Source organism: Ursus americanus, chromosome 2, assembly GCF_024610735.1.
Source record: "Ursus americanus isolate L20-20 chromosome 2, mUrsAme1.1.p, whole genome shotgun sequence".
NCBI classification, from domain to species: Eukaryota; Metazoa; Chordata; class Mammalia; order Carnivora; family Ursidae; genus Ursus; species Ursus americanus.
Window position 1 is genome coordinate 96,640,435 of NC_142128.1, and position 26,494 is coordinate 96,666,928.

Genomic DNA, 26,494 nt, shown 5'->3' on the forward strand with positions numbered 1-26,494 from the left:
GATGACACACTGCAGTTGGAGCCTGCTTACCGACATCTGGAAGCCACATGTCAGCAGCAGCTGTATAAAACGGTCCGCCCAGCAGACCTCGGGTGACAGTGTTTGTCAGAAGCCCGGGCAGTATGGACCTCACTCTGCTCTGGGTGCTGCTGCCACTGGTCACCGTGGCCTGGGGCCAGTACGGAGACTACGGGTACCCGTACCAGCAGTACCACGACTACAGCGATGACGGGTGGGTGAACCTGAACCGGCAGGGCTTTAGCTACCAGTGTCCCCACGGGCAGGTGGTGGTGGCCGTGAGAAGCATCTTCAACAAGAAAGAAGGCTCGGACAGACAGTGGAACTATGCCTGCATGCCGACGCCGCAGAACCTTGGGGAGCCCACGGAGTGCTGGTGGGAGGAGATCAACAGAGCTGGAATGGAGTGGTAAGGACAGCCTGCGCTCTCGGGCGGGGGCATGGCCATGGCCGCACATCCCTCCCCTCCACCGCCCCCGGGGCTGCTTGACCCCAGCCTCTAGAGACGGGGCGAGGAACTCATTCTCTGGGGGGCAGGGCTGCTGCCCAGCAGCCTACATGACAGGACAGAACCCCAGGATGGGGCGTGCCCACGGCAGATGGGCTCCTCTGTGCTTCTGTCCCTTCCAGAAGCAGCCCTCCTCTCAATTTGGTCCACGGACTACCGGGGGTCTACAAAATGTTTACTAGCCTGTAAAAAGATAAGTACAGAAATTGAAAGTTTTTAAGATACTTTATAGCAATGTAATATTGTTGTGATGTCCAAATGGCATTTTTGTCTTGTAGTCATTTATTTTTACTGTTTTACAAAGGTATTGGCCCACAATCGTTTGGGGGCGATAAGTGACTGGACCCTCACTGTGGACAGTTTGAGAAATGCGGATTTAAAACAAGCGAACAGGGGAGAGGGGACAAAGAAATTTCGGCAAAGAGAAGGGAAATGAACTACCTCTCTGCTGCCCTGTAAAACGTGCTTTCTCTGGGTTATAAGGACCGAGGTCCTTCTCTCTGTCTGAATTTAAAGTGGGTTTCACTGCCAGAAAATAGTTTACTCAAGACTTTTAGGGAGAAGTGCTGTTCTCGCCTGATGGGGCTCTGCCACAGTCAATGGCATGGAAATGGTCCAAGCCAGTGCTCTGCTGTGGGGTGTGACGTCCCAGCCCCAGACCTTGGTCAGCAGCCCATCCCAGTACTACTGCCGGCGAGGCTGGCTATTCATGCAGCCTGGATGGGGCGGCAGGACCCCTGGGGGTCTGGGGAGGCTCTGGGGGAGGCAGGTCCAGGGAGGAAGAAGCTCAGCTGACAGACTGCTGCTGGGTTTTCTGTAGAGCAGGACTCTGAGGGTTCCAGCAGCACGTGGCGGAGAGCGGGTTGGGGGTGGTCAAACTCTGGGGGACCACGCAATCGGCAGACAGCACCGTGATGAGACCGTAGAGGGAAAGACACTGACGCATGAGTGGAAGAGCCAGGCAAGAGAGGGGACTTCTGAGTAGTCAAAACAGCCATTTCTCAGGGCTTACCCTGAGCTAGACCATGCTGATGCTTTATATGGATTATCTCACTAATGCTCAAAATAAATCTAAGTCGTTTTATGGGTAGACAAACCATGGCCTAGAGACCCAAGTGTTTCCTCAGCCTGAAAGTGGTAAAGCCAGGATTTGAATCTAGTGAGTCGTAACTCCAAAGTGTATGTGCGTGGCCACAGTGACAAGCTGCTTGAGTTCCTGCTGCCCCCGCCTGATGTGGGCTGTCTGTCAGTCCAGCCAGGGGCCAGGACTGGACTCAGGGAAGTGCTTCATCCTGGAAGGACAGGAGCTGGGAGGGCACAGTGGCAGCCCAGCCCTGGAGGACTGGGGGCTAGCTTGGTTACCGTGACTGATGAGGGGCTCAGCCAGCCTGGGGAAGGGATAGGGAGTGGGTCAAACAAGCAGCTGTGGGGGGGGGGCAGTTGCTTACTGGGCCTTCCTTGTCCACCCCACTGCCTCTGGTGAGCAGATTTAATTATCCAAAACTCCATCTGATACGTGGCCAACTCAGAGTCCAGCCTTGCCTCAGAGAATCCCACAGCCAAGCCCATTGCCTGGCATGGGACACAGGACCACCTAGTCCTCCCATCTAGGGGGTCATTATATGGGTAGGGCCCCTTTCTAATGCCCCTTTTTAGAGTCATATAGAAAAACGGCACTCGGAGATGATTTCTTAACCCCAAAGGAAGAGCCCTGGGCTCTGAGTCAGAAGGCCTGGATTCGGATCCAGGTTCTAAAGACCACGTGACCTTGCTCCAGGGGTTCAACTCTTTAGGCTCTCACCTCATCTGGAAAATGAGTGGTCACACTACATGATCTCAGAAGAATCCACAACTCCAATACCCCATGCTCTGTTTGGCCCTGCAAATGCACTTGGATTTTTCTTACATTCTGTCGATCCTTGTGTTCATCCCTGCCAGGGAGAGAAGGCAAATGATGTTTAGTTTTAAACTTGCCAACTTGCATCTGGTTTGTCATTAACTGCCAGACTGTTTGAAGAAAAGCAAAAGAGGAAGGGAGTGGACATACCATGATTTTGTTTGGCCAATGGGAGCCCCGTGAGAGGCTGACAGGCAAGATCACTCTTCCACCTCTTCCTCCACATTTTGGGCTCTGCTGACTCAAACGATTTTCCTTCTCCCTTTCCACCCTCTGTTGCCTCCTACTCTGCTAATCACAGAGTAAAAAAACGCACGAACATGAAAAACAGCTCCTTTACAGTAAAACTCAGCTGCCCCAGGTCTGATACCAATTACCCCAGAAGCATTTTTTTAGATGATTATTGCTTTGGGTTTAGACTTCAGTCTCAGTGAAAAATCTGGAAGGAAAGAGTGCTCAGAGGCTGAGGGGCACTTACACCTCCCATGGGCTGCAAGCTTGTAATCTGCTCTGGGGGAAGAGCTGCCGACGGTTTCGTGAATTTGGCTGCCTCGTAAAACTGAATCAGCTTGCAGGTTTATTTTAAGAGAGAGGAGGAGTCTCAAACACAGATCTGACAACAATACATGGGATCTACTAAAGGCATTTGCTAATTGGAGCACAGATTTAAAAAGCGCTCCATGGGGCACCTGGGTGGCTCATTGGTCAAACACGCGACTCCTGGCCTCAGCTCAGGCCATGATCTCGCGGTGCAGGGATCGAGCCCCGCATCGGGCTCTGAGCTCAGCACGGAGTCTGCTTCAGATTCTCTCCCTCTCCCCCACTCTTGCTCTCAAACAAATAAATAAAATCATTAAAATAAATAAATAAAATAAAAGGTGCTCTAAGCATGGCTGAGTGTCTCGTAACACTGCTGTTCGCTGTAGTTTGTAGAAAACCGCCAGATTCTGGGACGTGCATGCTGACTTCCCTACCGATGGCCACCAGGAGGCTTTCCCAGAGTCCCAAGTGTGGCACTTTGCCATTTCAGGGCATGCCTCGGTTGTTCTCAGGGAATCTCTAACGTGACGTGGCACGGGCGATAGGACATGTGGGTCCCGTGTGGAGCAAAATGAAGCTGGAATTTTCTAGAGGGCAGAGCTGCCATGTGGTAGAAGGAGCTCTGGTCTTAGAATCAGGAAATCTTGATTCACAGCTCCTGTTTCTATCATCTCTTCACCCTGTGGGTTTGATTCCTCATTCTCCAAGAAAGGAAGGTGTGGCACCTGCCTCACAGCAGGGGGCGTCACTGTGTGCGTGCAGGAGAAACGTAAGAGGGACTCTAAGTCTCGCTGTAAACAAGTGCTTGGCACATCGCGGGTGGTCAATAAAGGTTTAGTGAATCTGCAATTCGATGGGGCTGGTTTGGGGCAAGCCAGGTTTACATGGGGCCTGAATTCAAAGGAACAGCTTTCTGTTTATTGGCATCTGCTTTCCTCCCAACCCCTTGGTGGGGGGCTGGGGGGGGGGGGAACCTGGGCTTCAAAGGATCTTGGCAAGGTGTTTATAAATGGCAGCTTCTATTAGAGCTGACAATTTAAATTTATGAATTCACCAAAGACAAGCGATGTGATGGAGAAGAGGAGAAAGGAAAACTGTCCCACAGAGCTGTGTTAGCCTCAAGGTCAATCTGAAGCTAAGAATAGAGGGCGGGAACGCGGTTTTCCATAACCCGACTCTACTGGAGACCAGGACTCTGTGTCGTACAGAGCAGTCCTCCCTGATTCACGGTTCTGAGCACTCAGGACACACAGCGCCCATCTCCCCTGAGAGTCTTTCTCAGACCACCTTGCCTAAACCCACACTTCCCTCCCACCCTCCACTCCCCAATCTGTTTTATGTTTGTTGTGGTGCACCTGTCATTAGCTGAGTTGTATTTGTATAGAGTTTATCTCCTTCAAAACAAGCTTCACAAATGTAGGGACTTTCTCTTATTTGACGCTGCATAGAATATTCCCCGGGGCCTAGAATAATGCCAGTGCATAGTAGGACCACTAAATATGTATGCAAGTCTAAATCAGACTAGTGAGTGCTTTGGACAGTTCAAATCCCAGCCAGTGTCCCCACCACACTCAACAAAGACGCCTGCAGATTTTCCCGTGAGGGAAACCACTTTGTTCATCGTTTTGGTTCGCGGTGTCCCATTACGTATAATAGAGAACCCAGCTTCATCGTTCAAGTCTCATCTTGGCCAGTTGCATTTGCTGCCCTGCAGGATGGTCTTCTGAGACTTCCTGAAGCTCTCTAAAGCACTCACATACGGTGTTGGACACACTTATCCCAGGATGATTTCTTCATTAGATTCCCATCCTACTATCCCCAAAACCTACTGTCCCAGTAAGCTTTCAAAAATGCAATAGTGAGCTCTTTATCTCAAAAGCCACACGGGCCAAATGCCACATGGTATTCTGGTTTGGATCTTGGGACCAAAAAAAAGGGCATTTGAGGGAAAACACGAAGTCCAAATGAAGTCTGGAGTTTAGGGTTGTACCAGTGATCATTCCTTAGTGGTGATCAAGGAACCGGAGTTCTGAAAGATAAGGTCAGGGGAACACCTCTTCGGTAAATCTAAAATTACTTCAAACGAAAAAGGTATAAAAACTAAGGACGCAGGCTAGTAGAATACATGCTGGTGGTTTAAAAGGCAAACAGCGACAGAATCAAAGAAGCTTGGTGTCAGGAGGGGCCCGGAGAATAATCCAGAGCAATGTCCTTGCATCGTAGTTGAGGAATGAAGGAAAGAGGGGCAGCAATTGAAAAACCCATGAAATAGGAGCTTTCCATGCAGGTGCTATTACCCTAGGCCTAATTGACGTGGTGCTTGGTAGCTTATAAACACTCCCCATTTATATGTCCCTTTGCTCATTCATTCACTACCAAATGCTTATTATCACAAATTTTGCCAGACTCCAGGAACATGAAGAAGAATGACACACTGTCTACACCCTTGAGTTACTCGTAGTCTAATCTTATTTGAGCTTCACGGTGATACTGGAAGGCGGACCCACTATTTCCCTGTTGTGCAGGTGAGGGACTGTAGCTCAGAGCGTTGGGTGACTTGCCCGCTGGGAGCTGGTGAGCAGCAAAGGGCGGGGCCCAAGCGAGGCATTCTGATGCCCAGCGCTGCTGGCTGACGGGAAATGTTCTTGGATAAAGCTGTCGTGAGTGTTGGGCTAAAGAAGATATCACATCCATGTAAGAGTGACTTCTGAGGGCAAGAAGGCGAGTGTGGGAGAAGGGTTATGGCAGCTCCAGGATTCTCGCCAACTCCCCACCGAGATCACTCTTCTAAGTACTAGAAATCAGTTGTCTGGGGAACTGGAGTTTTGCAAAAATGGCTCTTGGCTGTGCTGACAAGGATGGCAAAGTTTCTTTAATCCCGGGAGGCAGGGGATTTGCTTCGGTGGGGGTACCTGCCAGACATAGTCTTCCTAATAAATAAGAGATTTCCACAGAGTTAGGATATCTTCCTCTGTGTGTGCATGTGTGTGTGTGTGCACATGCATGTGTGTGTGTGTGTGAGTTGTTCAAGTCATTTTGAAGTAATGGGAAGATAATTTTTGGAGTCAAACAGGACAATTCTCAAAATGCCACCCCACGACTGCTAATGCAAGTTATGTCAACTTTCCAAGCCCCAGTTTCTACCCCTGCCAAGACAGAAGTGTTGTGAGAAGTAAATGGGATAATATATAGGCATTACTGGCTGTGAGTCCTTGAGAGAATCACGTAATGTCTCTAAACCCGTTTCCTTACGTATCACACGCTGGTGGCAGAGGGAACTGGTTATGCAAGCCCATTTCATGAGATTGTTTTGATGACCGAAATAATGCACACAGGTTACGATGCTGAGCACAACTCCTGGCTTGGCACTCGGTGAGTCCCTAACAAAGGCTGCTTATTTTTACTCTTATGAACACGCTGTAGAAACTGAAACTCAAAGAGATACGTATCACATAGTCCATTTTAAAGCTGGCCCTGAAATATGAATGGCTACATTACAAAGGCCCCTGATGTGTACCATCTTGTTTGGGGAACAGGTAATTCAGTTATGATCTATAAAGATTTAAGCGTACATCATGAGTGTCTTGGATATTGGTCATGTTTTCAGATGGACATTGAGGCAGTGTTCGATCTCTGGGTTCACAAATACTGTGCTAATTGATGTTGGTGGGCTCCTATGGCTGAGGCTGAGATTCCCACGTGCCCTGGATTTGCTCTCAGGCCATAACTGATCTCAGGACATTATTACATCACATAAGATAAACTGGATCTTCTCAGACGCCTTTGGGATGGTGTCTACTGCTTGTATTTTTCCAAAACAGGGCAGGAGTTTGTATTTTGGGGAGAATTTGTTTTTCTCCCTCTGTCCTGCTGTGTTTTGTTTTTTTTTTTTTTTAATCCAGAGAAGCTATCCAGCAGGCCATTTGAGCATCACCATCTGGAAGCCTGGTAGACATGAAACCAGACACGGAGAAGACAGGAGGACTCTCACTCCGATGTGGGCAGGTGGAGAACAGACTGCGTACGGCATAGCACTATTCAGATTGTTCGTGTCCCCACCTGTGTGGCAGAAGGCCCAGCGCTCAGCAGTGCAGTGCTTACTTCCAGAAACTCTGCACTATCGCACCTTGCCCCCAAACTGGGTTTGTCTCTGCCTCTTGCCACTTTCCTGTCCCAATGTCCCCACCCAGTCTCTTGCTTCTCTTCTCTGGCTATAGTGCCCATCTACTTCTTCTCTCCAATATCTGTATTGCCATAGCGTGTCCTAACTGGTACAGCCCTCTGGAAAGGAATCCAGACCAAGTACAGTACCAGGCAGAAAGTAGGTTCCGATGCATATTTGTTGGAAGATTTAATGAACATTCTAAAACCCTATGGACTATGTTATAAATGCCTTAGAGCAACTCAAAGGATTATTCTGGGGAAAAGAGAGTTAACAGGAATCAAACTTTATTCTAAAATAATGAATCTCTCTTGGTGGAACTTAAGCCTTCATCAAGCTGGACTGGGGGAAAATTTTAGGGGAGTAAAGAAGGCTGTGTCACATGGTCTCCCCAATGCAGAGAGCTCTTATTCCATCTCTGCTATGTGGTTGGAGACTGGCTAACAGGCCTGGAGCACATTGCATGTCTGTGGAACTGGGAGGAAAGAGACCAGCACAAGCAGCCCACCCATTAGATGTGACTATGAAAGCTTGACCAAGATGGCGCCGCTTTACCCTGTTCTACGCCAGACCCATTGCCATTAAGACTCTGGGCTTTTTTTATACGTTTGGACCAAAACCAGCAGAGACTGGAAGGAGGGACTAAAATTCCACAGAAGAGTTCACCAACAAGACCAGACACGTGCACACTTTCCAGTGCCAGCCTCCATCACTTGGCCTGACCAACCGCCCTGGACCCAAAGAAGCCTACAGGAGACAAGGAGAAAACATGGCCAGAGGGTGGACCAGAAGCAGAGGACAGTCTTGGAGCAACTCTTGTGGTCCCTGATAGCTCATGTATGAAGCTTTGGCCTCAGAAAGATCCATTTGGATCCTGTTCTTCCAGGTTCCACCTTGGCCAGGAGTGACTTAGACGAGGCTCCACACAGTGTGGTAAGGACAGGATGGGGACAGAACTTGGGTCTGCTGCTTCCTCAACAACAACTCTTCCCCTGCTCCCTGTCACTTCTTTGTTTTACTGCCGCAGACACAGGAGAAGGTTTTCTGTCTTTGCTTTCCAGGGGACAGCCCCAAGATAAGTCCCTTTGAAAAGGCCACCCTCTCAGAGAAGGTCCCTGAATATTGTCAGGGGAGGGATAACTAACTGCCTTGTGATTTGCCTTCTGGAAAGTTTCTTCTGTCAGGTGGAGCAGGGCCAACAATGATCCAGTTTGTGAAACAAAATTGAGCCTTCAGCCTTCAAAAGGGATGATGCAAAAGAAAGTCTGCCCTCTGAAAAGGGGAGCAGACAGCCTCTGAAGCAGGACACCCGAGGACTCAGACTCCGTGGGGACGTTCTCAGGGAGTCCATGCCCACGGCTGCGCTGGGGTCCCATCACAATCCACCCCGAAGCCTGCAGTCCTGGGTCCATACTCTTCTGCAGGCCCGTTCGGGAGCATCGAGCAGGGGCTGAGAAGTGGAACAGAGCCTTCAGGGTGTCTTTTCATCACCAGCCACTTTTTAAAAATTGAGTCGGAGTCCCTTCAGCGATGCCAGCCCTCTCCTGCTCCCCCATGCCCCTCGTGTTCACAGCTGCCCTCACCCTTCCTCTCTCCTGCCTGCTCCCATGTTTGTGATCCTGCAGCTTGCGGCCAGATGTCTAAGCGAGTCTTCTCAAATAAAGCACTTTTACAGAAAGGTGATCAAAAGGGGCAGGAACGGAAGGGAGGAAGGACCGAAGCTCTGCTCATTTTGTGCCCTCGGCCTGAGCAGGCTTTGTTCCTGAGGGAGAAGGTGGATGTGGGGAGATGATCACTCACTCCGGATCCTGGAAACTTCTAGGGGGAGTGTCAGGGCCCTGTCTGGATCTGAGTGATGGGCTCTTCAATGTCAGCTCTGCCTCTGGTGATGGAAGACTCCTGACCAGTCATCCGTTCGTTCGTTCTCCTGTTAAACATCTGCTAGACCCATCGTGTCGGGAGCCATGGGGAATTCAAACTGAAGACTGACTGATCTTTTCCCTTAAGGACTTTACCATCCACTCAAGTATCTATGCTACAAAGCGGGTATGTGTCAGCACCTAAGACAGCCAATCTCCATGAGCTTTGTTTCAGGGGAACGGCAGCTCGGGGAATACAATGGAGTCTACCCGCTTTCCTCTGACTGGAGACTGGGGAGCCAAGGCAGCTTTGGCGGAGTACGCTCCCAGTTGGGGGTGGACAAGACGAAAGTGTGATGACAATAATAAATAGTTTATTAAGCACCAGAATATACATGCATTGTCTTATGTGGTCTTCGCAGTAACTTAAATAAGTACATGCTATTATGATGCCCATTTTACAAATGAGAAAACTGAGGCCAATAGAGAGTATGAAGCCTGCCCAAGGCGACACAGCCGGGAGTAACTGGAACACCAGTCCAGCGGCATAGCCCATGCTCTTAGCCATTCTGCTCTACTGATCCCCACGTGAAATGTACCCCAACAAAAATCCAACTCTGGACGGAGTCATTTCATTGTGTTGGCCGCATGCACCACAACCTCCAATGGGATGGCCGTGGGACGGAAGCTAGGAGAGAGTTCTGCTTGGTTTTCTGACTTTCACCATACGTTCTCAGGCCCTGGGCCTGTAGTGTCAGATAATCTTCACAGGGCCGCGTTATCTGGGGTGGTGCGTGAGGGAGTGAAGAGCACACTTCCCGTACAGGGTCGTGGGGCCAGCTGCCTGGCTGACAGCCGGCGGGGAATTCACGGAACTTGGATCGCCTTCCGAGCGGGTACCCCATGAACAGGTCAGCTTATCTTGCTGCACTTATTTTCACTTAAGTCCAGGGAACACTGTCCCCTGTGGTGATCCGAGCGCACAGGACAAACCCCAGCAATGGAACAACAGCCACAGGGAAACCGCAGCCTGGCTGGGTTTTGAAAGGGCCGTTTTAGAGGAAGCCAGAACTGTAGTGATGGTAAGAAGGAAGATCGCAGAAGCTTCGTTTACAACTTTTAGTGCTTTCTCTCGAAAAGCTCTCCCTCATGCTGCTAGAATTAGGATATAATAGACTGTCTTGGACTATCCACTGTCCAAATCTGAGCCCTCCATTCCCATCCCACTCCCAAATGTGCCAGGTGCTTTCCAAAGTGGCCCTACTCCTGATGAGCCGTGAGCGGTGGCAGAACAAAGAAGCCTAGCGCGTCAAGGACGTGGGTCTCAACGCACATTTGCCTCTATATCCATCCACTTATGCCTTCTTCTAACTATAAATTCATAGAAGTTTATCAGGAGCAGCGCTCCCCAATTTCTTTCAGCTGAAATATTCTGAATCACTTGAAGTTTAAAGGTGAGCATGTGTTATTTCTACAAATATAGCAAAGTCTTTATTATTTGGATTAAAACGGAATAAATAGGGGCACGTGCGCGGCCCAGTCGGTTAAGCTTCGGACTCTCGATTTTGGCTCAGGGTCCTGAGACTGAGGCTCGCGTTGGGCTGTGCTCTGGGCATGGCGATTCTCTCTTCTGTCCCTCCCCTCCCTTCCTAAAATAAAAGGCATACGTTGTCAGGAATCTAGGTCAACCAAAGCATGGCCTGGCTCAGGAGCTGCGGGAGCTGGGGTCTTGCGGGTCCTTGTGGTGAGTTCACCCGGAGTTGTTCTCTTCCCTTCAGGTACCAGACGTGCTCCAACAACGGGCTGGTGGCAGGGTTCCAGAGCCGCTACTTCGAGTCCGTGCTGGATCGGGAATGGCAGTTCTACTGTTGTCGCTACAGCAAGAGATGTCCGTATTCCTGCTGGTGAGCCTGGCGGCCAAACGCAAGGCCTCAAGATGCCTGGGGCTGGGGGGGCGCTCTGGCCTCAGTTTCTGACCTCAGATAAGCCTGGGCCGTCACAAACTAAGCTTGGAACGCAGCGGGCAGCAGCTAGGAGATGAATGTATAAAAGCAATGAAAAGGTTTGCATGATATTCACGCTGGGAGGGACCTCAAGGCTCATCAACCCAATACATCTACACCCCTCTTTTGGCAGGAAAGAAACAAGCAGACCATAGAACAAGGAAGTCACTTGTCCAAAGTTAGACAGCTATTTCATGGGAGTGCCCCCCCCAGCTGAGATGTACCGACTCTTGTTGCAGTGCTCTTTCCCCTCAACCACAATAACTGCTCATCACATCCAAAGCTGCTGGACCTGTTTGGGAACCTGTATTTTTCTAGTCACAGGTCACAGTAGCAAACATTGTATATAATTACAGACCAAAGGAAGAGGCTAGTGTTTTCTAGATCAATTTGTAATGCCAATTTGTATAATTTTGCTCCTTCCCTGCTCCCTGGGCTGATGCCAAATATGCCCTGACCTAGCTTTCAAATTGACTAGGAGAATGTGTATATATTTATTTACTTGGATAACTTCCAATGGGTGTTGACAACACAACTTGTCCCAAATTCTTCAGTCTAAAACCAAGCCAGGCATTTCTGCCTTGGACAAAGAGATTCAAAAGTGTCAACGTTTGAAGTTTGGCTCACTCAAGGGATTTATCTCTCTGCAGTGTGGCGCTGGAAAGGACAGCCTTGTGGGTTATGCTTTCTTCTGCCACCAGACAGCATTACTCGACTGACGCCCAGGCAGGGCACGTGGCTGTCGGCATGGGCAACTCCAAAAGCTAACCGTTTTCTGTTTAGAGTAATGATAAATAGTAAATTCAGAGCTCAAAGCCAGTCGATATCTGTAGCTGTAGGACAGAGCAGGGGTTTGCTCTAGCTCTCCAAAGCTGCCCCTATAAAGCAGTTCTTACCCCACCACGGCAGGTGAGCAGTCATGTTTGGGGTGTTAAGATCGAACTGTGACAGATCCCAGAGAAAAGACCTAAAGCCTGCACCTGCTGGGGTGGCCTGGAAGAAACACTGAAAGGACAAGAAACTTGAGTTCCTGTCTCTGTATTGACCCCTTCCCTCTTCTCCCTCCCTCTCCTCCTCCCCCTCCCTTCCTCCTCTTCCACGGTAACTGTGCTGTCTCTAGAATGTCATCTTCCTTTTCTTTGGGCCTCAAGTCCATCACTTAAAATGATGGCCACCTCTATTGGGTCTCTGATATTTTTGAGAATCTGATGAAAGCTATAGATCTTGTCTTCGGGAAAAAGAAAATGCATTTCACCATATTTAGACAAAAATTTACACAGAATTTCCAGGAGCCCTCAAACTCCCCGAAGGCCACCAGAAGATCTTTGAGGTTGTTTTGAGCCCTAAAAATTCCTTGACGCCAAAGGTGCTTTTGCAAGAGGCAAGCCAGATGCCCAGAACTGATTTCAAAGACAGGGTGAAGGTCCTAAAAATGACTGGGCCCCACCCAGTGGGGAGAGAAGGTAGGAGCCTGCCCGCTGTGTCCTGAGAAGCACGACTTTCCCCAATGTTCCTGTCCCCAGCCTGCTAACAGAAAGCATGGGGAGATCTGCCTCCCTTGTTGAGAGGCATTAAAAGTCAGTTAAAATGTAAATAAATTATCCGAAAGAGTAAGCAACAAACTAATAGTCAGTTAATTCATTACCACATTAGCAAGACTTCCCCTTAGGCTCCAAAGGAATCCATCAGGGCCGTGGGAGGCTGGGTGGTCTCGAGGAGCGTGTTCAGGAGAGAAGGGTTACAGAGAAGTCAGCCCTGAGCTGCTGCGGAGGGGGAGGATGGACGGCCTAAGGGCAGTGCGAGGACCAGGTGTGGGGGGCCCTTCTGCCCTCACGGATGCCTCTTACAGCTCTTAGTGCTTGAACTGTCTAGACTGGGAACATCGGGAGCATACAGGGAACTCGTTGATCTTGTATCCCCAGTGCCCAGTGTAATGCTTGGACCGTAGTGTCTGCTTGATAGTTATTGAATGAATGTTTGAACAAGGGATTCTGAAGGGCATGCAGAATAAGGTGAAGAGGCCCAGAAAACATAATTTACTCACTTTTTAAAAAAAAAAATTTTTTTAATCTGTTTTTAAATCCCACTCTCCCGTCCTTGCCTTAGAATAAAAGCTCTGTACAAGCAAAGATCTTTATATTGATATATTCCAAGCCCTTGCCTAGTGCCAAGCACTTATTAGGCACTCGATAATGTTTGTTGAATGAATGAATAACTTTGGCCTACTTCCTAATTCTGTGAGGATAAAATGAGATAATATACGTCCGTACTGGCACTGGCTATGATCACACAGAGCTGACCTGTCCTCTTCAACCTTCCCGGCTTCGGTGTAGACCTGGCCTCCTCACTAACAGACAGGCCTTTCGAAGGCTGACTCTACCCAAGGTCATCACCGTCAGGGGTGGGATCGTCCTGCAAGAAGAGAACCAAGGACTGGAGCTGGTTGTGCCGAGAAACAAGAGATGGTCCACGTGGACCATCTACTGGGGGGGGGGGGTGACTGACTCATTGCTCCCCAGGCAGAGGAGGAGGGAGTGGGGTAGCTGCGCATCCCATCGCTGGAGGACCAACTTCTCTGCCAAGACAGGAGGGAGAGTCTGCCCCCCTAGTGGTCACAGTGTCACCGGCTGGCCACCTGGCTTCTGGCCAAACAGAGCAATACAGGGCATGGACGTAGGGCCCAAGGCTTTTGGTGACAAGGCAGGCAAGAAACAGTCTCATTCATGTTAGAAAAATTGTCTAACAGCAGAAGTGGCAGTGAATGGAGGTAAGGGTGGGAGAAAGGGGAACTATCTAATCTTGCCAGAGTCCCCATCTCTGTGGGATCTATGATCTGCATCCCTATCCTGACCATTGTTGCTTGAAGTTCACCGTTTCTTTGAACGCTGACACCCAAAAGACATCCAGGTCTTTATGTCTCAAAATTCCACTCATTTTCTAATGATGCTTCAGACTTCCATTCACCATTTGGGGGCTGGTTCCAGGTTCCTCCGGCTCCCCACAAGTACTGGATGTCCTTCCTCTCACGTACTTTAGAAATGACCTCAGGTTCTCTTAGATGCGGCCCACCAATTGTTAGATGTTAAGAATTTAATGAACATGGAGGGGCGCCTGGGTGGCACAGCGGTTAAGCGTCTGCCTTCGGCTCAGGGCGTGATCCCGGCGTGATGGGATCGAGCCCCACATCAGGCTCCTCCGCTATGAGCCTGCTTCTTCCTCTCCCACTCCCCCTGCTTGTGTTCCCTCTCTTGCTGGCTGTCTCTATCTCTGTCGAATAAAATAAATAAAATCTTAAAAAAAAAAAAGAATTTAATGAGCATGGAAAGATGCACATAGGAACAAAGTCCTGAGGTTAAAGATGAGCCACTTTTCCTCAGTTACCCGAGACATTCAGGGACCCATGGCCAAACTTGGTCTGCAGTGGCTTGGCCCCTCCCTCCCCGCACTCCACCACCCAGACATGTCACTGATGGTCAGCAGAACCCAAGGGGGGAGAAGAGGAGAGAATTACTCAGAAAGACACAGCTAGTCCACTTGGAAGCAAGTCCCCCTGAGGAAGCTGCCTCTATTTCTGACGACACGGTGTCAGAGCTGAGAGCCACTGCGGTTGGCCAAGGAAGTGGTACTTTTTCAAAGGGAAACTTGGAGAAGCAGCAGAATGAGATTGCAGAATGCCCCATGGTATGCAGTGCATGACTCACTAGCCCCTGGGGTGTCTAGACATTGCAGCGGCATCTTTAAATTGCCTGAGTCATGACGTTGTAATATATGTCTTTCTAAACTCCATGAAGCGTCCAGGGCAAAAACTAAGTCTTATTTCTTCAGCATCTCAGCATATTGCCTGGCACAAAATAGACCCTTAATAAATCTCTTGAATGAATGTTGCAGCCCGTAGGAACAGTAACAGTGGTGAAACCTGACATTGATAAGATGATGTTGTACAGCTGAAAACGATTCTTTCACGAGCATTGTTTTATTTGATCCTTCTAACAGCCCATCAGAGTGAGAAGTGTTTTCCCACACCTTCCCACAGTGAAAACTGCTGATAACGTTCCTATTTGAAGCCTTTCCTCACATCACTGAAACCGGCTTGAATTACCTCCCAGGGAACTGGACGCATGTGGGTGGGGACATTTTTCTCTCCCACTTTGAAAGCCGTTCTGCGGCACAGAGCCTGGCCGTGTTTTGAACTAGCTCAAGGAGCAGCTATCATCTTTGTGTTTGCAAACATTTAAGGATTCAGAAAGAGCACCACTCTTGCAGGAAAAGACAACAGATCGTGCAACCAACTCCCCAGTGAGTACGAGACTTGTTTGGTGGCCACCAAGGCGCTGCTCTCGTTTCCGACTGAGAAGTTTCTCGTTGGATATTATAGCCTCGCTGAACTCTGGCAAGAGAGTGAATTTCTGATAGATTAGACGTGCTGTCACTAAACAGTCCCCATGGGCTGGATACATATGTAAAATTTACACGTATTTATTTATATATGAGAACTTAAATTCTTTAGTCCAGTCATCCGCAAACCACAAATACATGTCACTGAAGAAGCCACAACCCTTCAGAGCCTGTTTGTAATAACTCGCCAGTCTCCAAGCAGCTGTAGCCGCTGCCTGCCACGCACCAGACCTCCCCCCATCAGCCTGCGAGGCGTGGCCAGGCACAGGCTCTGGGTCCTGGGAACCGAGGGTTTTGGATTGAGCATCGACTTCCTTTTCCATGGTTCTTCTCCAGACCTGTGGCCTTTCATTAGATTCATTACATATTATGTTTTGATGGGAAAAAATGTTATTTCTCAGAATCAACATAAATGACATGTCAATTCTCCTCCAACCTTGAGATCCTATGACTCTTGCCTGTCACTTTGTCCCCTGCCTTTCTCCCCTCTCTCCCTGAAGCTCAAGTCCTACACAAGAGAATATTTTTCTTAATTCCTAGGTAGCCCTATAATCAGTTAACTAGAACATTCTTCTCTTCTTTCCACCCCAAAGCCTCAATCAAAGCTCATCTTTAACCCCTCATCTCATGGTTCAGATGTTAATACAAGATGGGTGGTGTTTGCACGACCAGTCCCCCATGATATCATGGCAGGGACAAGAATGACGTCATAGGCACCTCCACTGTGGTCTCTCTCACCTCCCGCCCCTGGTCAGGTGCCGCTCAGCGCCGTGCCCAGAGGCTGGTAAGAAGGGCAGCTTCCATCCTGGTACCTCTGAGCAAGTTGGAAGCTGTTATTACAGAGATGAAGAGAGCCACACTCCGTTTTAGCGAGTCTACTTGCCTTTCCTGGAGTCTAGAGACAGCCACTCATTTCTCCATTCATTAATTTATTCAATCAGCCAGTCAATGTGAATGTATGTAAAATAAGTACGATTTATAGACTTTGATCCCGCCCATTCCCTGTAATGATGACGATGACACCTGTATTGATCGGGCAGCTAGCATGTGCTCGCGTGTTAGCTCATTTACTTCTCACACAGCAAATATGCCACTTGGACCCAGATGAGGGAAGTGAGGCGCGGAAGTTGGGACCCATGCAAAGTTCCAAGCTCTGCTCAAACAGATCTATCCGCCTCGCAGCCACATGCCTTCCGCACAGTGCTGAGCTCTCTCAGTCCAGAGGGGAAAGGAAGACGCACACGGGGGAAGTGTCAGCTGGCAGCACAGGAGGCATCTGGGAGAAAACAAGGAAGAAAGGGGTTATTTTAGCTGGAGCGGAGATGTTGGAGGTGGAGCTGTCCCCATCAGGGTTTAGGACCAAGGTGACCATGATGCAACATGGCTGATGAAAGCCAGTAGGAATGGAAACAAACGTGCTTGCGGACCAGCCCTGGGCGCGGCCAGTGAGCTAGAAACTCGGTTCCAAGAGAGCAATTTGGAAAATATTTAGAGGTTTTCCTCCTTCTAATTTCAGTCAGAGATGGCTCTGGAACTGTTTCCCTGTAGGGTGACACATATTTGAACCATTTGAAATATCAGTCTCCCAAATGCTGCAAGAAGACAGACGTGAACATCCAAGGTTCTTTCCCATCCCCCCGGAGTCTAGGGTCTCTCCACAGAGGACGTACTTCAGTGGCTACAGAGACCCGGTCCTTCAGCCCCACGGGGTCAGCTCCCCAGCTCTCTGGGAGGGGAAGCCGGGTGGTTGCTCCTTTGCAGGGGCTTTCCTTCATGCATAACTGCCTTTGGGTCTTATTTTTCTCATCTTTGCAAAAATAATTCAAACAGGTTCTGACGCAGCTCCTATCGGGGATGCCAGGCCATTAGCAAATTAGCTGACCTGAGATATGCTCGCTCTTGCTAGCTGCCCTGGAAAAGCAGTATGCAAGAGGATTCATCATGAACAATTTAAAAACTTCTCACTGATTGGCCTGCCCGAGAGGGACATACTCCTTGTAGCTGGAAGTAGAATGTGGGCCAACCTCAACACATCAGTTCTACAAATGCTGAATTTCTCGTCCATGCCACTGTGAACGAGATCATTAAGGTTTATCTGCTGCCAGGTACCACTGAGCCCTTAAGGAGCTCACCAGATTGGTCCTCATCATGAAACAAGATGCTTTAACGGAATCCTGGGGGTGGGGGGGGTTTGTTTTTGTTTTGTTTTGTTTTGTTTTGGTGGGGGGGAATCCTGGTTTTTTTTTAATCAAATACTATATATTTGGTGCTGACAAGTAACAGGACATTAGAATAGGATGTTTAAAATAAGGTGCTGATTGGGAAGTGGAGAAAATAGGGGCAAAACAGAATTAGAGGTTGGATTGACCAGAAGAAGCTTCTCGAAAATGTTGTTTGAATGTAGATTGCTCACCAAAGAACGGGTCAGAAAACATCCTCAGTTTATACTAATTTAGAGAAAAGCCGAAGCTTCCTCGGGCACCCCATTCTGGTTTGTTAACGTGTAAATGATGGGTGTTCTTCTGGTTGCTACAGGAGGGAGGCTGTGGTGTGTGCTTCTCTGGTGTCCCAGAGGCGGGAGAAGGTTGAGGATGTGATCCTGGCTGACTATAACCCAGTTGTCCTCACTGGCAAGCAGATCCTGGTGCTACAGAGTGTGACGTCAGGTTTACCTGCTCTGTAATCAATAATAGAGGTGGATTTGGGTACAATTTTACGCTGAGTCACTCTCTGCTGAGGAAGAGATTTAAAACCCTGTCTTTCAACTATTAAAACTGGTCGTCAACCAAACCTCTGACAACAAGTAATCTGACCTCTTTACCCAACTACATTGTATCTCTACTCCCCTTTCTAAAATGGGTGGGAGAACACATACCGGGGCTGGCTCTCTCCCACTGTCACAGCACAGGGACATCTCTCCATGGCGGCTCTGATTCTGATAACGGACCGCTCGGCAGCCATGTTTTGATTCTAGTCGGATCTGTTGATAATTTCAGTGCTTTAAGAATCTTAGATGAGAATATCTTCTATCAATCTTAAAAATCGCTTCAGCTTCACAGGGTTGTCTTCAGCCCCTAATTAAGATTTATTTAATTTCCTTCCATCTCCTTCAACCCCATCTAAGAAGTCGTACAAGTGGTTCTGTGTTATCAAGTTCCTGCTGAGCTATTCTCATGCACTTTTCAAGTTCTCTGTCTGTCTCATCTTGCCTGCAGATGGCAGAAAAAGTATTATGGGATGAGAAAGTGTACCGAAATAAGTCACTCACCCAGCAGTGATAGGAGGAACACACACATACACACAGTTCTTTGTAAAGGAGTATGTAAGGATCCCGACAGAAGAGCTTCAATTATGTAGCCATTTCAGTGCATTGAATAAAGGCGCCTTACTGACTGGTCCTTCCCTTCATCCTATCAAGGTGAAGGCTTGTTTGATTGTTGTAATTGGTCTAGGAATGTATGGCAATGCTCAGTACGGAGTATGCTTTGCCAAAAAGCTGCCCGAAGTGACCTAGTAATTGACAAGGAAGCTGGAACCACCCAGAACTCTTCCCCACCTGCCCTCAGGAAGCCCAATGCCACCGCTTATGAAACCCCAATCTTCTGCTTCCTTGTGGCCTCTTTTAATTTCCTGACAAGTCCCTATGCCCCTGTCTCGGTGTCTAGCTCTGACGGTTTAAATTCTTTTTTTTCTTGGAGGAGCTGTTATTGGGGTTTTCATTTATTAAGACATTTTGTGTGGGCATGATGTCATTAAGAACTAAATGGAGATAGAGTTATCTGGTTCCCAAACTCAGAATCCTAGATCATATTGAAACAGCAGTTCCCTCTATGGATGGTCTTTGGGAGTTTCACTTTCTACTAATGATTTGGGCCATTTCTCCCTCTATATTTTTAGTTTCATAAAGCCGGCACAATTGCCAACAATGTCCAAATTCCTTCCCTGACCTCCTTAATCCAGGGTTCTGCAAGATAATCTAAACTTATCTTACGTTTTGTAACAAAACAACAACAACCAAAAATCAAGTGGAACAAAAACCTGGCTGGGACCAAGATGGAAATGTACCAGTGAGCATGCATTATACCTTCTCCAGGGTGATCTAGAAATCTACTGAATAGCCGTACCCTCCCCCGAGAGGCTTCCAGACCACCTGTCCAGTTAATTGGGGGACCTATATCTGATCACCACCAAAACTCAGGCAAAAGAGAATGCCAGTTAAAGTATTGGGTAAATTATTCCCCTTCGAAGCTTAAAACTTCATGATTTTTTTAAATGCAAGCCTCTCTTTTCCACTTTATTCCAAATTTGTTTAACTAACCAAGTAATCTGACATCAAATCAGCAAAAACTTAAAAAATAAATATCTAGACTGATTATTTCCAAATAATTTTAGCGATTGGATTTGGCTTAGTGCAGTTTTGCCATGTGTAGATTCTTCCTTAGAACATATAAAAATGTTTGGCAATTAGCTTTTAGACATTGAATCCCAAGAGTGCTTCAAAGTTCTGGAAAATATTTTGTATTCCCTGAAGTAAGGAAAACACCTCCTACCCCATTTCTCTTAATCCTAACTTGCATTATTCACCTTTCCAACCAATGCCTCTTTTTTGGGTAAACTTTAGTCTAGCACTTGTTAGACTCCTCGGGGATCACAAATCAATGGGGTCCAAATGAGGCCCGATTACGTCCATTTATGACTCATTTAACACTTTCGTTAGAACGAGGAAGTCCTTGTTCGGGGTCTCTTTAGAAGCACAAAATAGATTTCTGAATTAGCAGAGCCTTATTTCCCTTCACGAACACATTAAGTGAAAACACGTGTAACCCACTCTGGGTTAGGCTTGGCATCCTAATGAAGCATAACTGTGTCTTGAGAAAAGTCCCAGAACAAGGAGGGCTACATGTGGCGAAGGAACAATTTAAGCCTAGAGAATGGGCCTTCAGGGCTCTAGCTAACTCCACGTTATCTTGAGCTAACCATTGATCTTGCTGCATCCAGCACTGAGATCCTCCCAGGAAAGCTTCCGGTTCGTAAATCACTCCTTTTTAAGATTTCATGATAATCCTTGCAATATTAAGTCTACATAGTGGCACATCTTTCTATCATCAACATATGTACAGCAACATGCAATGACCTGGTGAACCCAAATCAACTGAAATTACTGACACTTACTAACTGCCTTGGAGATACAGATAAAGACTTTGGCAGACCCATTTCACACTGAAAGGACTATTTTGATCCCAAAGATCCCCTTATGAGAATCAAAAGATTCTAAATTTATTCCAGGTAGACCACTGCAAACCTACTCAGAGAGAGGCCTGGGATTGAAATTTTGGAGGGGAAAGAAAGAAAAGGAGAAGGGGGAAGAAGAAACAAAATTGCTCCTATGATTCACCTTCTATCATTTACACATCACGCATATCTGTACTAGTCCCAGTAACAAACCTATAACGTAACTTTCATTCCTCTATAGACCAGGAAACTGAGATTAGGCAATTTATTTATTCAGCAAATACTACGTAGCAGGAACTGTTTCGGGTGCCATAAAACAATGGTAGACAAAGAAAAGGAGGATTTTGTGGGGATTAAATATTACTTTAATATTTTTCATACACTTTAATCATGTCTCAAAGTAAAAAAATACATATTAAACTATCACGCCATACATACATCATAAATACACATATACAGTACATTTGAAACAAAGTTTTTACACACATACATAAGAACTTATCTTTAGTATGTGCTCTGATATTTTCTACTCTATTTTTTCTTCTTTAACATTCATTTGGTGATAACCGATCAATTTGATTTCATGACCCACTAATAATCACAATCCACGGTGTGGAAACATGATACCAGCAGACTTGAATGGCACGAACTAATACCGATATTAATTAATATTTCCTCAAGGCCTGGGGAGTTATCTTTATCTTTTTCAGTGTGTAGTTTAACAACAAGAAGAAAGGAGAAGCCGGAGCAAACCACCCATCTTTCACGGCCTGAAATGGTTTGGTGGAGTCCATCTAACTCTGGCTTGGGTTTCCCGTGAAGTTCAAATGCCATCTCTTCTTTGTTGTAATAGTGTTTTATCTTTTTCCTCTAAACATTTATTCTTCCCACGTAGGCTGACCACGGAATATCCAGGCCACTATGGGGAAGAAATGGACATGATGTCGTACAATTATGACTACTACATGCGAGGAGCAACTACCACTTTCTCTGCAGTGGACAGGTGAGCCTTCCCAGGGGCTAGGAGCTGGAGGAGCCAGGGGCCAGCTCCGGGCAAGGACCCTGTCAGCAGGAATTTCCACTGGGGATTTTCCCTACTTTATTTCCGACTTGGTCTAGAATTAACTGAGAGTTGTGTGGATGGTGGAAGGCCATGGGAATGGAGCTATTCTCATAAACCCATTTCATGGAACAGCTCCCCCGTGGAGATGATGATGGGCTCCAGGCCACTCAGAGCAGAAAAGCCTCAGCTTGGTCTCCTGTGATGTTCCAAGCTCTGCCCTTCCCTCAATTTCAAAGAGCACTTTATCTGACCCAATGTCAAGAGGAGAGGACAAAAATGGTTGAAGGAACAGCAACTGTCAAATTGGACCCCCATGGATGCTGATGCTGGTCTCAAGATGACCCCCATCTGGGGTTGAAGGGAGGGAGAGAAGAGAAGGGGAGGGGATCCCATCATACTTAGAAAGGAAAGGGAAGGGGCGCCTGGGTGGCACAGCGGTTAAGCGTCTGCCTTCGGCTCAGGGTGTGATCCCGGCGTGATGGGATCGAGCCCCACATCAGGCTCTTCTGCGATGAGCCTGCTTCTTCCTCTCCCACTCCCCCTGCTTGTGTTCCCTCTCTCACTGGCTGTCTCTATCTCTGTCGAATAAATAAATAAAATCTTAAAAAAAAAAAAAAGAAAAGAAAGGAAAGGGGAGGATTTACATATAGCCTGAAGGCAAAACAAATTTCTTCCATCTCCTTTCTTAATAAGCGCCCAATCCTATCCCAAACACTCAAAACAATAAGAACATGAGATCTCTTCTCCCAGCTAGTATAGACAGAGGGGTCGGTAAATTCAGGTACTTTCAGTCAGGTGGTAATCGCTTTACACAGCACAGGAATATGAATTCCTGAAAAGTCACCAATAAACATTTTGCAAACAGAACAAAACTTACATTAACTCGTTGATAATGGACTATGATAACTGTGAGTGTGACTTATCTTTCAGAGATATCCGTGTTTTTAAATGAAATGATATCTCACCTAACTGAAGTTAACATGGCCCAGAATTTAAAAAACAAAAGCAAAGCAATAGAATAAACATTAAACAGCTCTGAAAGGGCACTCTACATGTGCCGGCTCCACAAAGACCTTTATGTTTAACCCTAAGAGAGTCCCTCATTTCTCACACATTAGTCATTTTTATTTTAGATCCATTTTTAAGTAGCTTGGTTATCTATTTTCTAGAAGCAGAAAACTAAAAAATGAAAATGAAAATAGTATGTAAAACAAAACTCTTTGCCAGTGAAAATAACTAAATGACATAACACACACAAAAATATATTTAAGAAAAGAAAGGCTTAAGAACTCAAAACCATGGGGGCCTGGTGACAATTAGCAGGTGTGTCGCCCCCAAGGGCAGACTGGATAACAGTGCAGTAGGGCGTTCAGTATTCTTAATGATGTCTCCAAGTCCACAGGAAAATTAGTTCTGTATTGCTGGTTTAGAAGGCAAGAAGGAGTATAATAAAGAAAGAAAACATCTATATATATATATATATATATATATGTAGTCAAAATATCCAATTCCTGTGGGGTTGAAATTTTTCAGTTATGTGGATTAACCCAGAGCCTTGGAAAACTGAAATATCATGTCATGCATTTGTTTAAAATGAACATACCCATGTGATTTTGCTGCTGTCGCTAATAATCGGTGGCTTAAAGATCCACAGCACGTATTCCTTCAGCTCTGCTGAAAGATGCTAAGGCCACCGCCTTGGAGAAATAGCACCAGGGCAGGGCCCACGGGGCAGGTACTTTCCCTCCATATGCAAATCATAGTGCGTTCCTCCTGGAACAGAGTTGCTCACCCTAAGCATTATTGACATGGGGCCAGATAAGCTCTCTGTTGCAGGAACCTGTCCTGCCTGTCCTTCCAGACGTTTAGCGGCATCCTTGGTCCTGATCACTAGATGAAGGTAGCAACTTCCCCTCCCCCATAGTCGTGACAACGAAAACCCCCCTGGGGAGCAAAAGTGTAGCTGCTTGAAAGCCACTGTCCTGGAAGAAATCAAAGACTGAGCCTGATTGAGTCCCTTGGTTCTCTTAGGACCAAGTCTAAAATTTGCTCAGCATCAATGAACAGCCTTTTAAAAGAGTAGTGTGAATGCCTGGCTTAAGAGCCTAGTTATGTCTGTTGGTATACAGATAAATAAGACTTGTCTACAGTAATGAAATTCATTTGATAAACATGCATGCCACCGATTTGCTTATCTCCACCTAAAAGAAGCCATGTCTTCTGTTGACAACTGCAGGAATAAATACTAATACATAGCTGGGCACCAAGACTCTCAGGACTTGCACCAGGAGACCCTCCTCCTAATCGTTTTAAACAAATGACGTGGAGCAGCGGACTCAGCACTACAAAGCCTGACTTAGCTGCCTGGGGACCAGCATGTCCCATAGCTGCTGGCGAGAGGTATCTCCCAGAGCTAAGTGTGGTCAGTCCCACCTTCCAGATCAGAGGCTGGGTGGAGACCTTCTCGGTATTGGTTGTGGTTTAGGATAAACCAACCTAGGAAGAAGCCTTGCGGGTTGAAAGCGAGGAGGAGAATTCGAAGATTAAATGACCCAGCTGTGCTTTGGAAGGATTTGGGTGATCATATATGGAATGACCTTTTATTTTGATCCTTGGTTGGATTTTGCAAAGGATGTGACAGCCATGTCCTCTGATGGGGTTATGGGCAGGTAGTTATGGGGGTACTGTGGTGTAAGAGAAAGAGCAGGAGTTCAGTTCAACACACTTGGAATCTGAAGTTGTCACCTCATTATCTTAAAGAAAGTCACATGTTTGTCTGAGTCTCCTTCTCCGCCTAAATCATGAATCATTAAATGAGCCCACTTGTGCGCCGGTGCCATGCTGGACACACTGAACTCACTCAGAGCATAGTGCTTGCGATCGACACATGGCCGTTAAACGATGTTACACCGGAAAAGCACCATGCAGAGTACGCACTCAATGAATTTTTGTTCATAGGCTTACCCCTAGCAAAGAACATTCATTGAAATGTATCCACACCACATTTTCCAAAACGGAGCAATTCTACGTACTTTCATACCCGTGCCTGTCCTATGCAATTCGATTTCTGTTACTCATGAATGGCAGGCATTTTCTTTTTCACTTTATGGGGTTTTAAAGTTGTTTCCCTTCCCTTCATTTCCCTGTAATAGTGTTTTCTGGAGGGATACCCATCATGTATAGGGTGGCGCCTTGAACATGGCAAGTACTCACTAGAAGAATAAATGAGCAAATTGGTGGTCTGTTTAAGGGAAGATTCTCTACAACGGAATGGAGACCATGTTAAAAAAAATCCTTTTATTTCAAGCTGTTAACCTATTTGTCCTTGAGGTACTCATGAGACAGAGTAGTGCCAGTTGACCCCGAATGATGGATAGGACCTCCACATAGCCAGTAACCTAGTCAGTCACCTGCAAAGTGCCACCTGCCCTGAGCGAGGAGGTGTCTAGGACTACTGACCTCACAGATGATTACCTGACGGTTTTCTAGAGACTTCCTACAGACCAAAGGGAGATCAGGTGCCCCTTCAGTTCCTAAATTCTCTAAAGGTTCACTGCTTTTCCGTCAGCAGTGACTTTTCTCACTGGCATTGGCTTTCTGACCCTCTCCCCACAGGGATCGCCAATGGAAGTTCATAATGTGCCGGATGACTGACTATGACTGTGAATTTGCGAATGTTTAGATCTGCCACTCACCAAATCTATTGAGGGGAAGGGGGCCAGGAGACCTGAGGATGTCCGCATACGTCAACATCAGCCGGAGCTCCGACGTGGTTTCCGCTGCTCTCTTCTTCCCCCTGAGCTGGTTAGCGGCTGCAGCGTCAGCTTTCTGGGCCTTTCTTACTAGTATCACACTTACAATAAAATCCACAATTAAATTGCATTCTCACTTTCAACATGTTCCATAGCAACCGTTTTATATGACTGACAATGGCTTTCTTGCACACGGCATGTACAGTGTGTGTGCTCACAGCCAGAAAAAAGCCGGGTTCCTGGAGCGTCTGTCACAGGCTTGCTCTTGCTTTTGCTACCAAACGAGCCGCAGGCAGGCCTGGGGCTGAGCGGTATCTGTGAAGAGGTTCAGTGTCGTGGAGTGAATGGCAGAAACTGAAGAAGGTGGCAATGAAGGTTCTTTGCAGGTCAGTGTGTTTGAAGGAAACCCAGGGTCCTCACCAAGCCTTGAGGGAGCATGCTTCCCCTCTCCCCCTCCACATCGGCCGTGCTTATCTGGAAATCCGAAGTGCAGAGTTCTGTGCTCCAGGAGGGAGGAGACAGGGAAGTAAGACGGAGACATAAAAGGGTCTGGGCAGAGCTGAAAGCCTTAGCGTTGGAAGAATTCCCTGACTGGAGGGGAGATTGTAGGCATACCCAGTAATGCACGACGCAGAAATCAGAGAAAGCTATGCAAATCTGGCTCGAATCAGACAGGAACAAGGAAGAAGACAGACATTGGGACTTGAGTTAGGAACTTGGAGGGAAAGAAAGAGTGGCCAGGTTGCTTTGGGAACACAAAAGGGGGTCTGAGTCACTGGCACCTGGAGATGTGTCCAGGACTCCTGGGAAGGCGGGCATATGCCCTGGAGCCATGGGACTTACTGGCAAACTCACCGGGATTGGTCCCAATTTTCCGGCTGGGAAAGGCCTCTCCGAGACTCCACTTCCCATCTCTGCATAGTTTAGGGGTGTTTTTTGCAGAAGTGACACTGTCCTTCCTCCTCCTGTGATGTCTCTGTCCCCAGCCCTTTGTACTCTCTTCATCATAAAAGGAATAAAAATGTTAACATCACTGTGCAGCAAATGTGAAGGGTGAATTTTTGC

At 47.3% G+C, this 26,494-nt stretch overlaps 1 protein-coding gene across 1 annotated transcript; it reads left to right on the top strand.

The window, feature by feature from the left end:
• Positions 1-76: 76 nt before the first annotated feature.
• Positions 77-26,467, top strand: DPT (dermatopontin). The gene is made up of 4 exons (XM_045797498.2): positions 77-427; positions 10,763-10,888; positions 21,510-21,617; positions 25,293-26,467. Exons 1-4 carry the CDS (start codon positions 123-125, stop codon positions 25,357-25,359), a joined length of 606 nt encoding a protein of 201 aa, XP_045653454.1. The 5' UTR covers positions 77-122; the 3' UTR covers positions 25,360-26,467.
• The last annotated feature ends 27 nt before the right edge of the window (positions 26,468-26,494 follow it).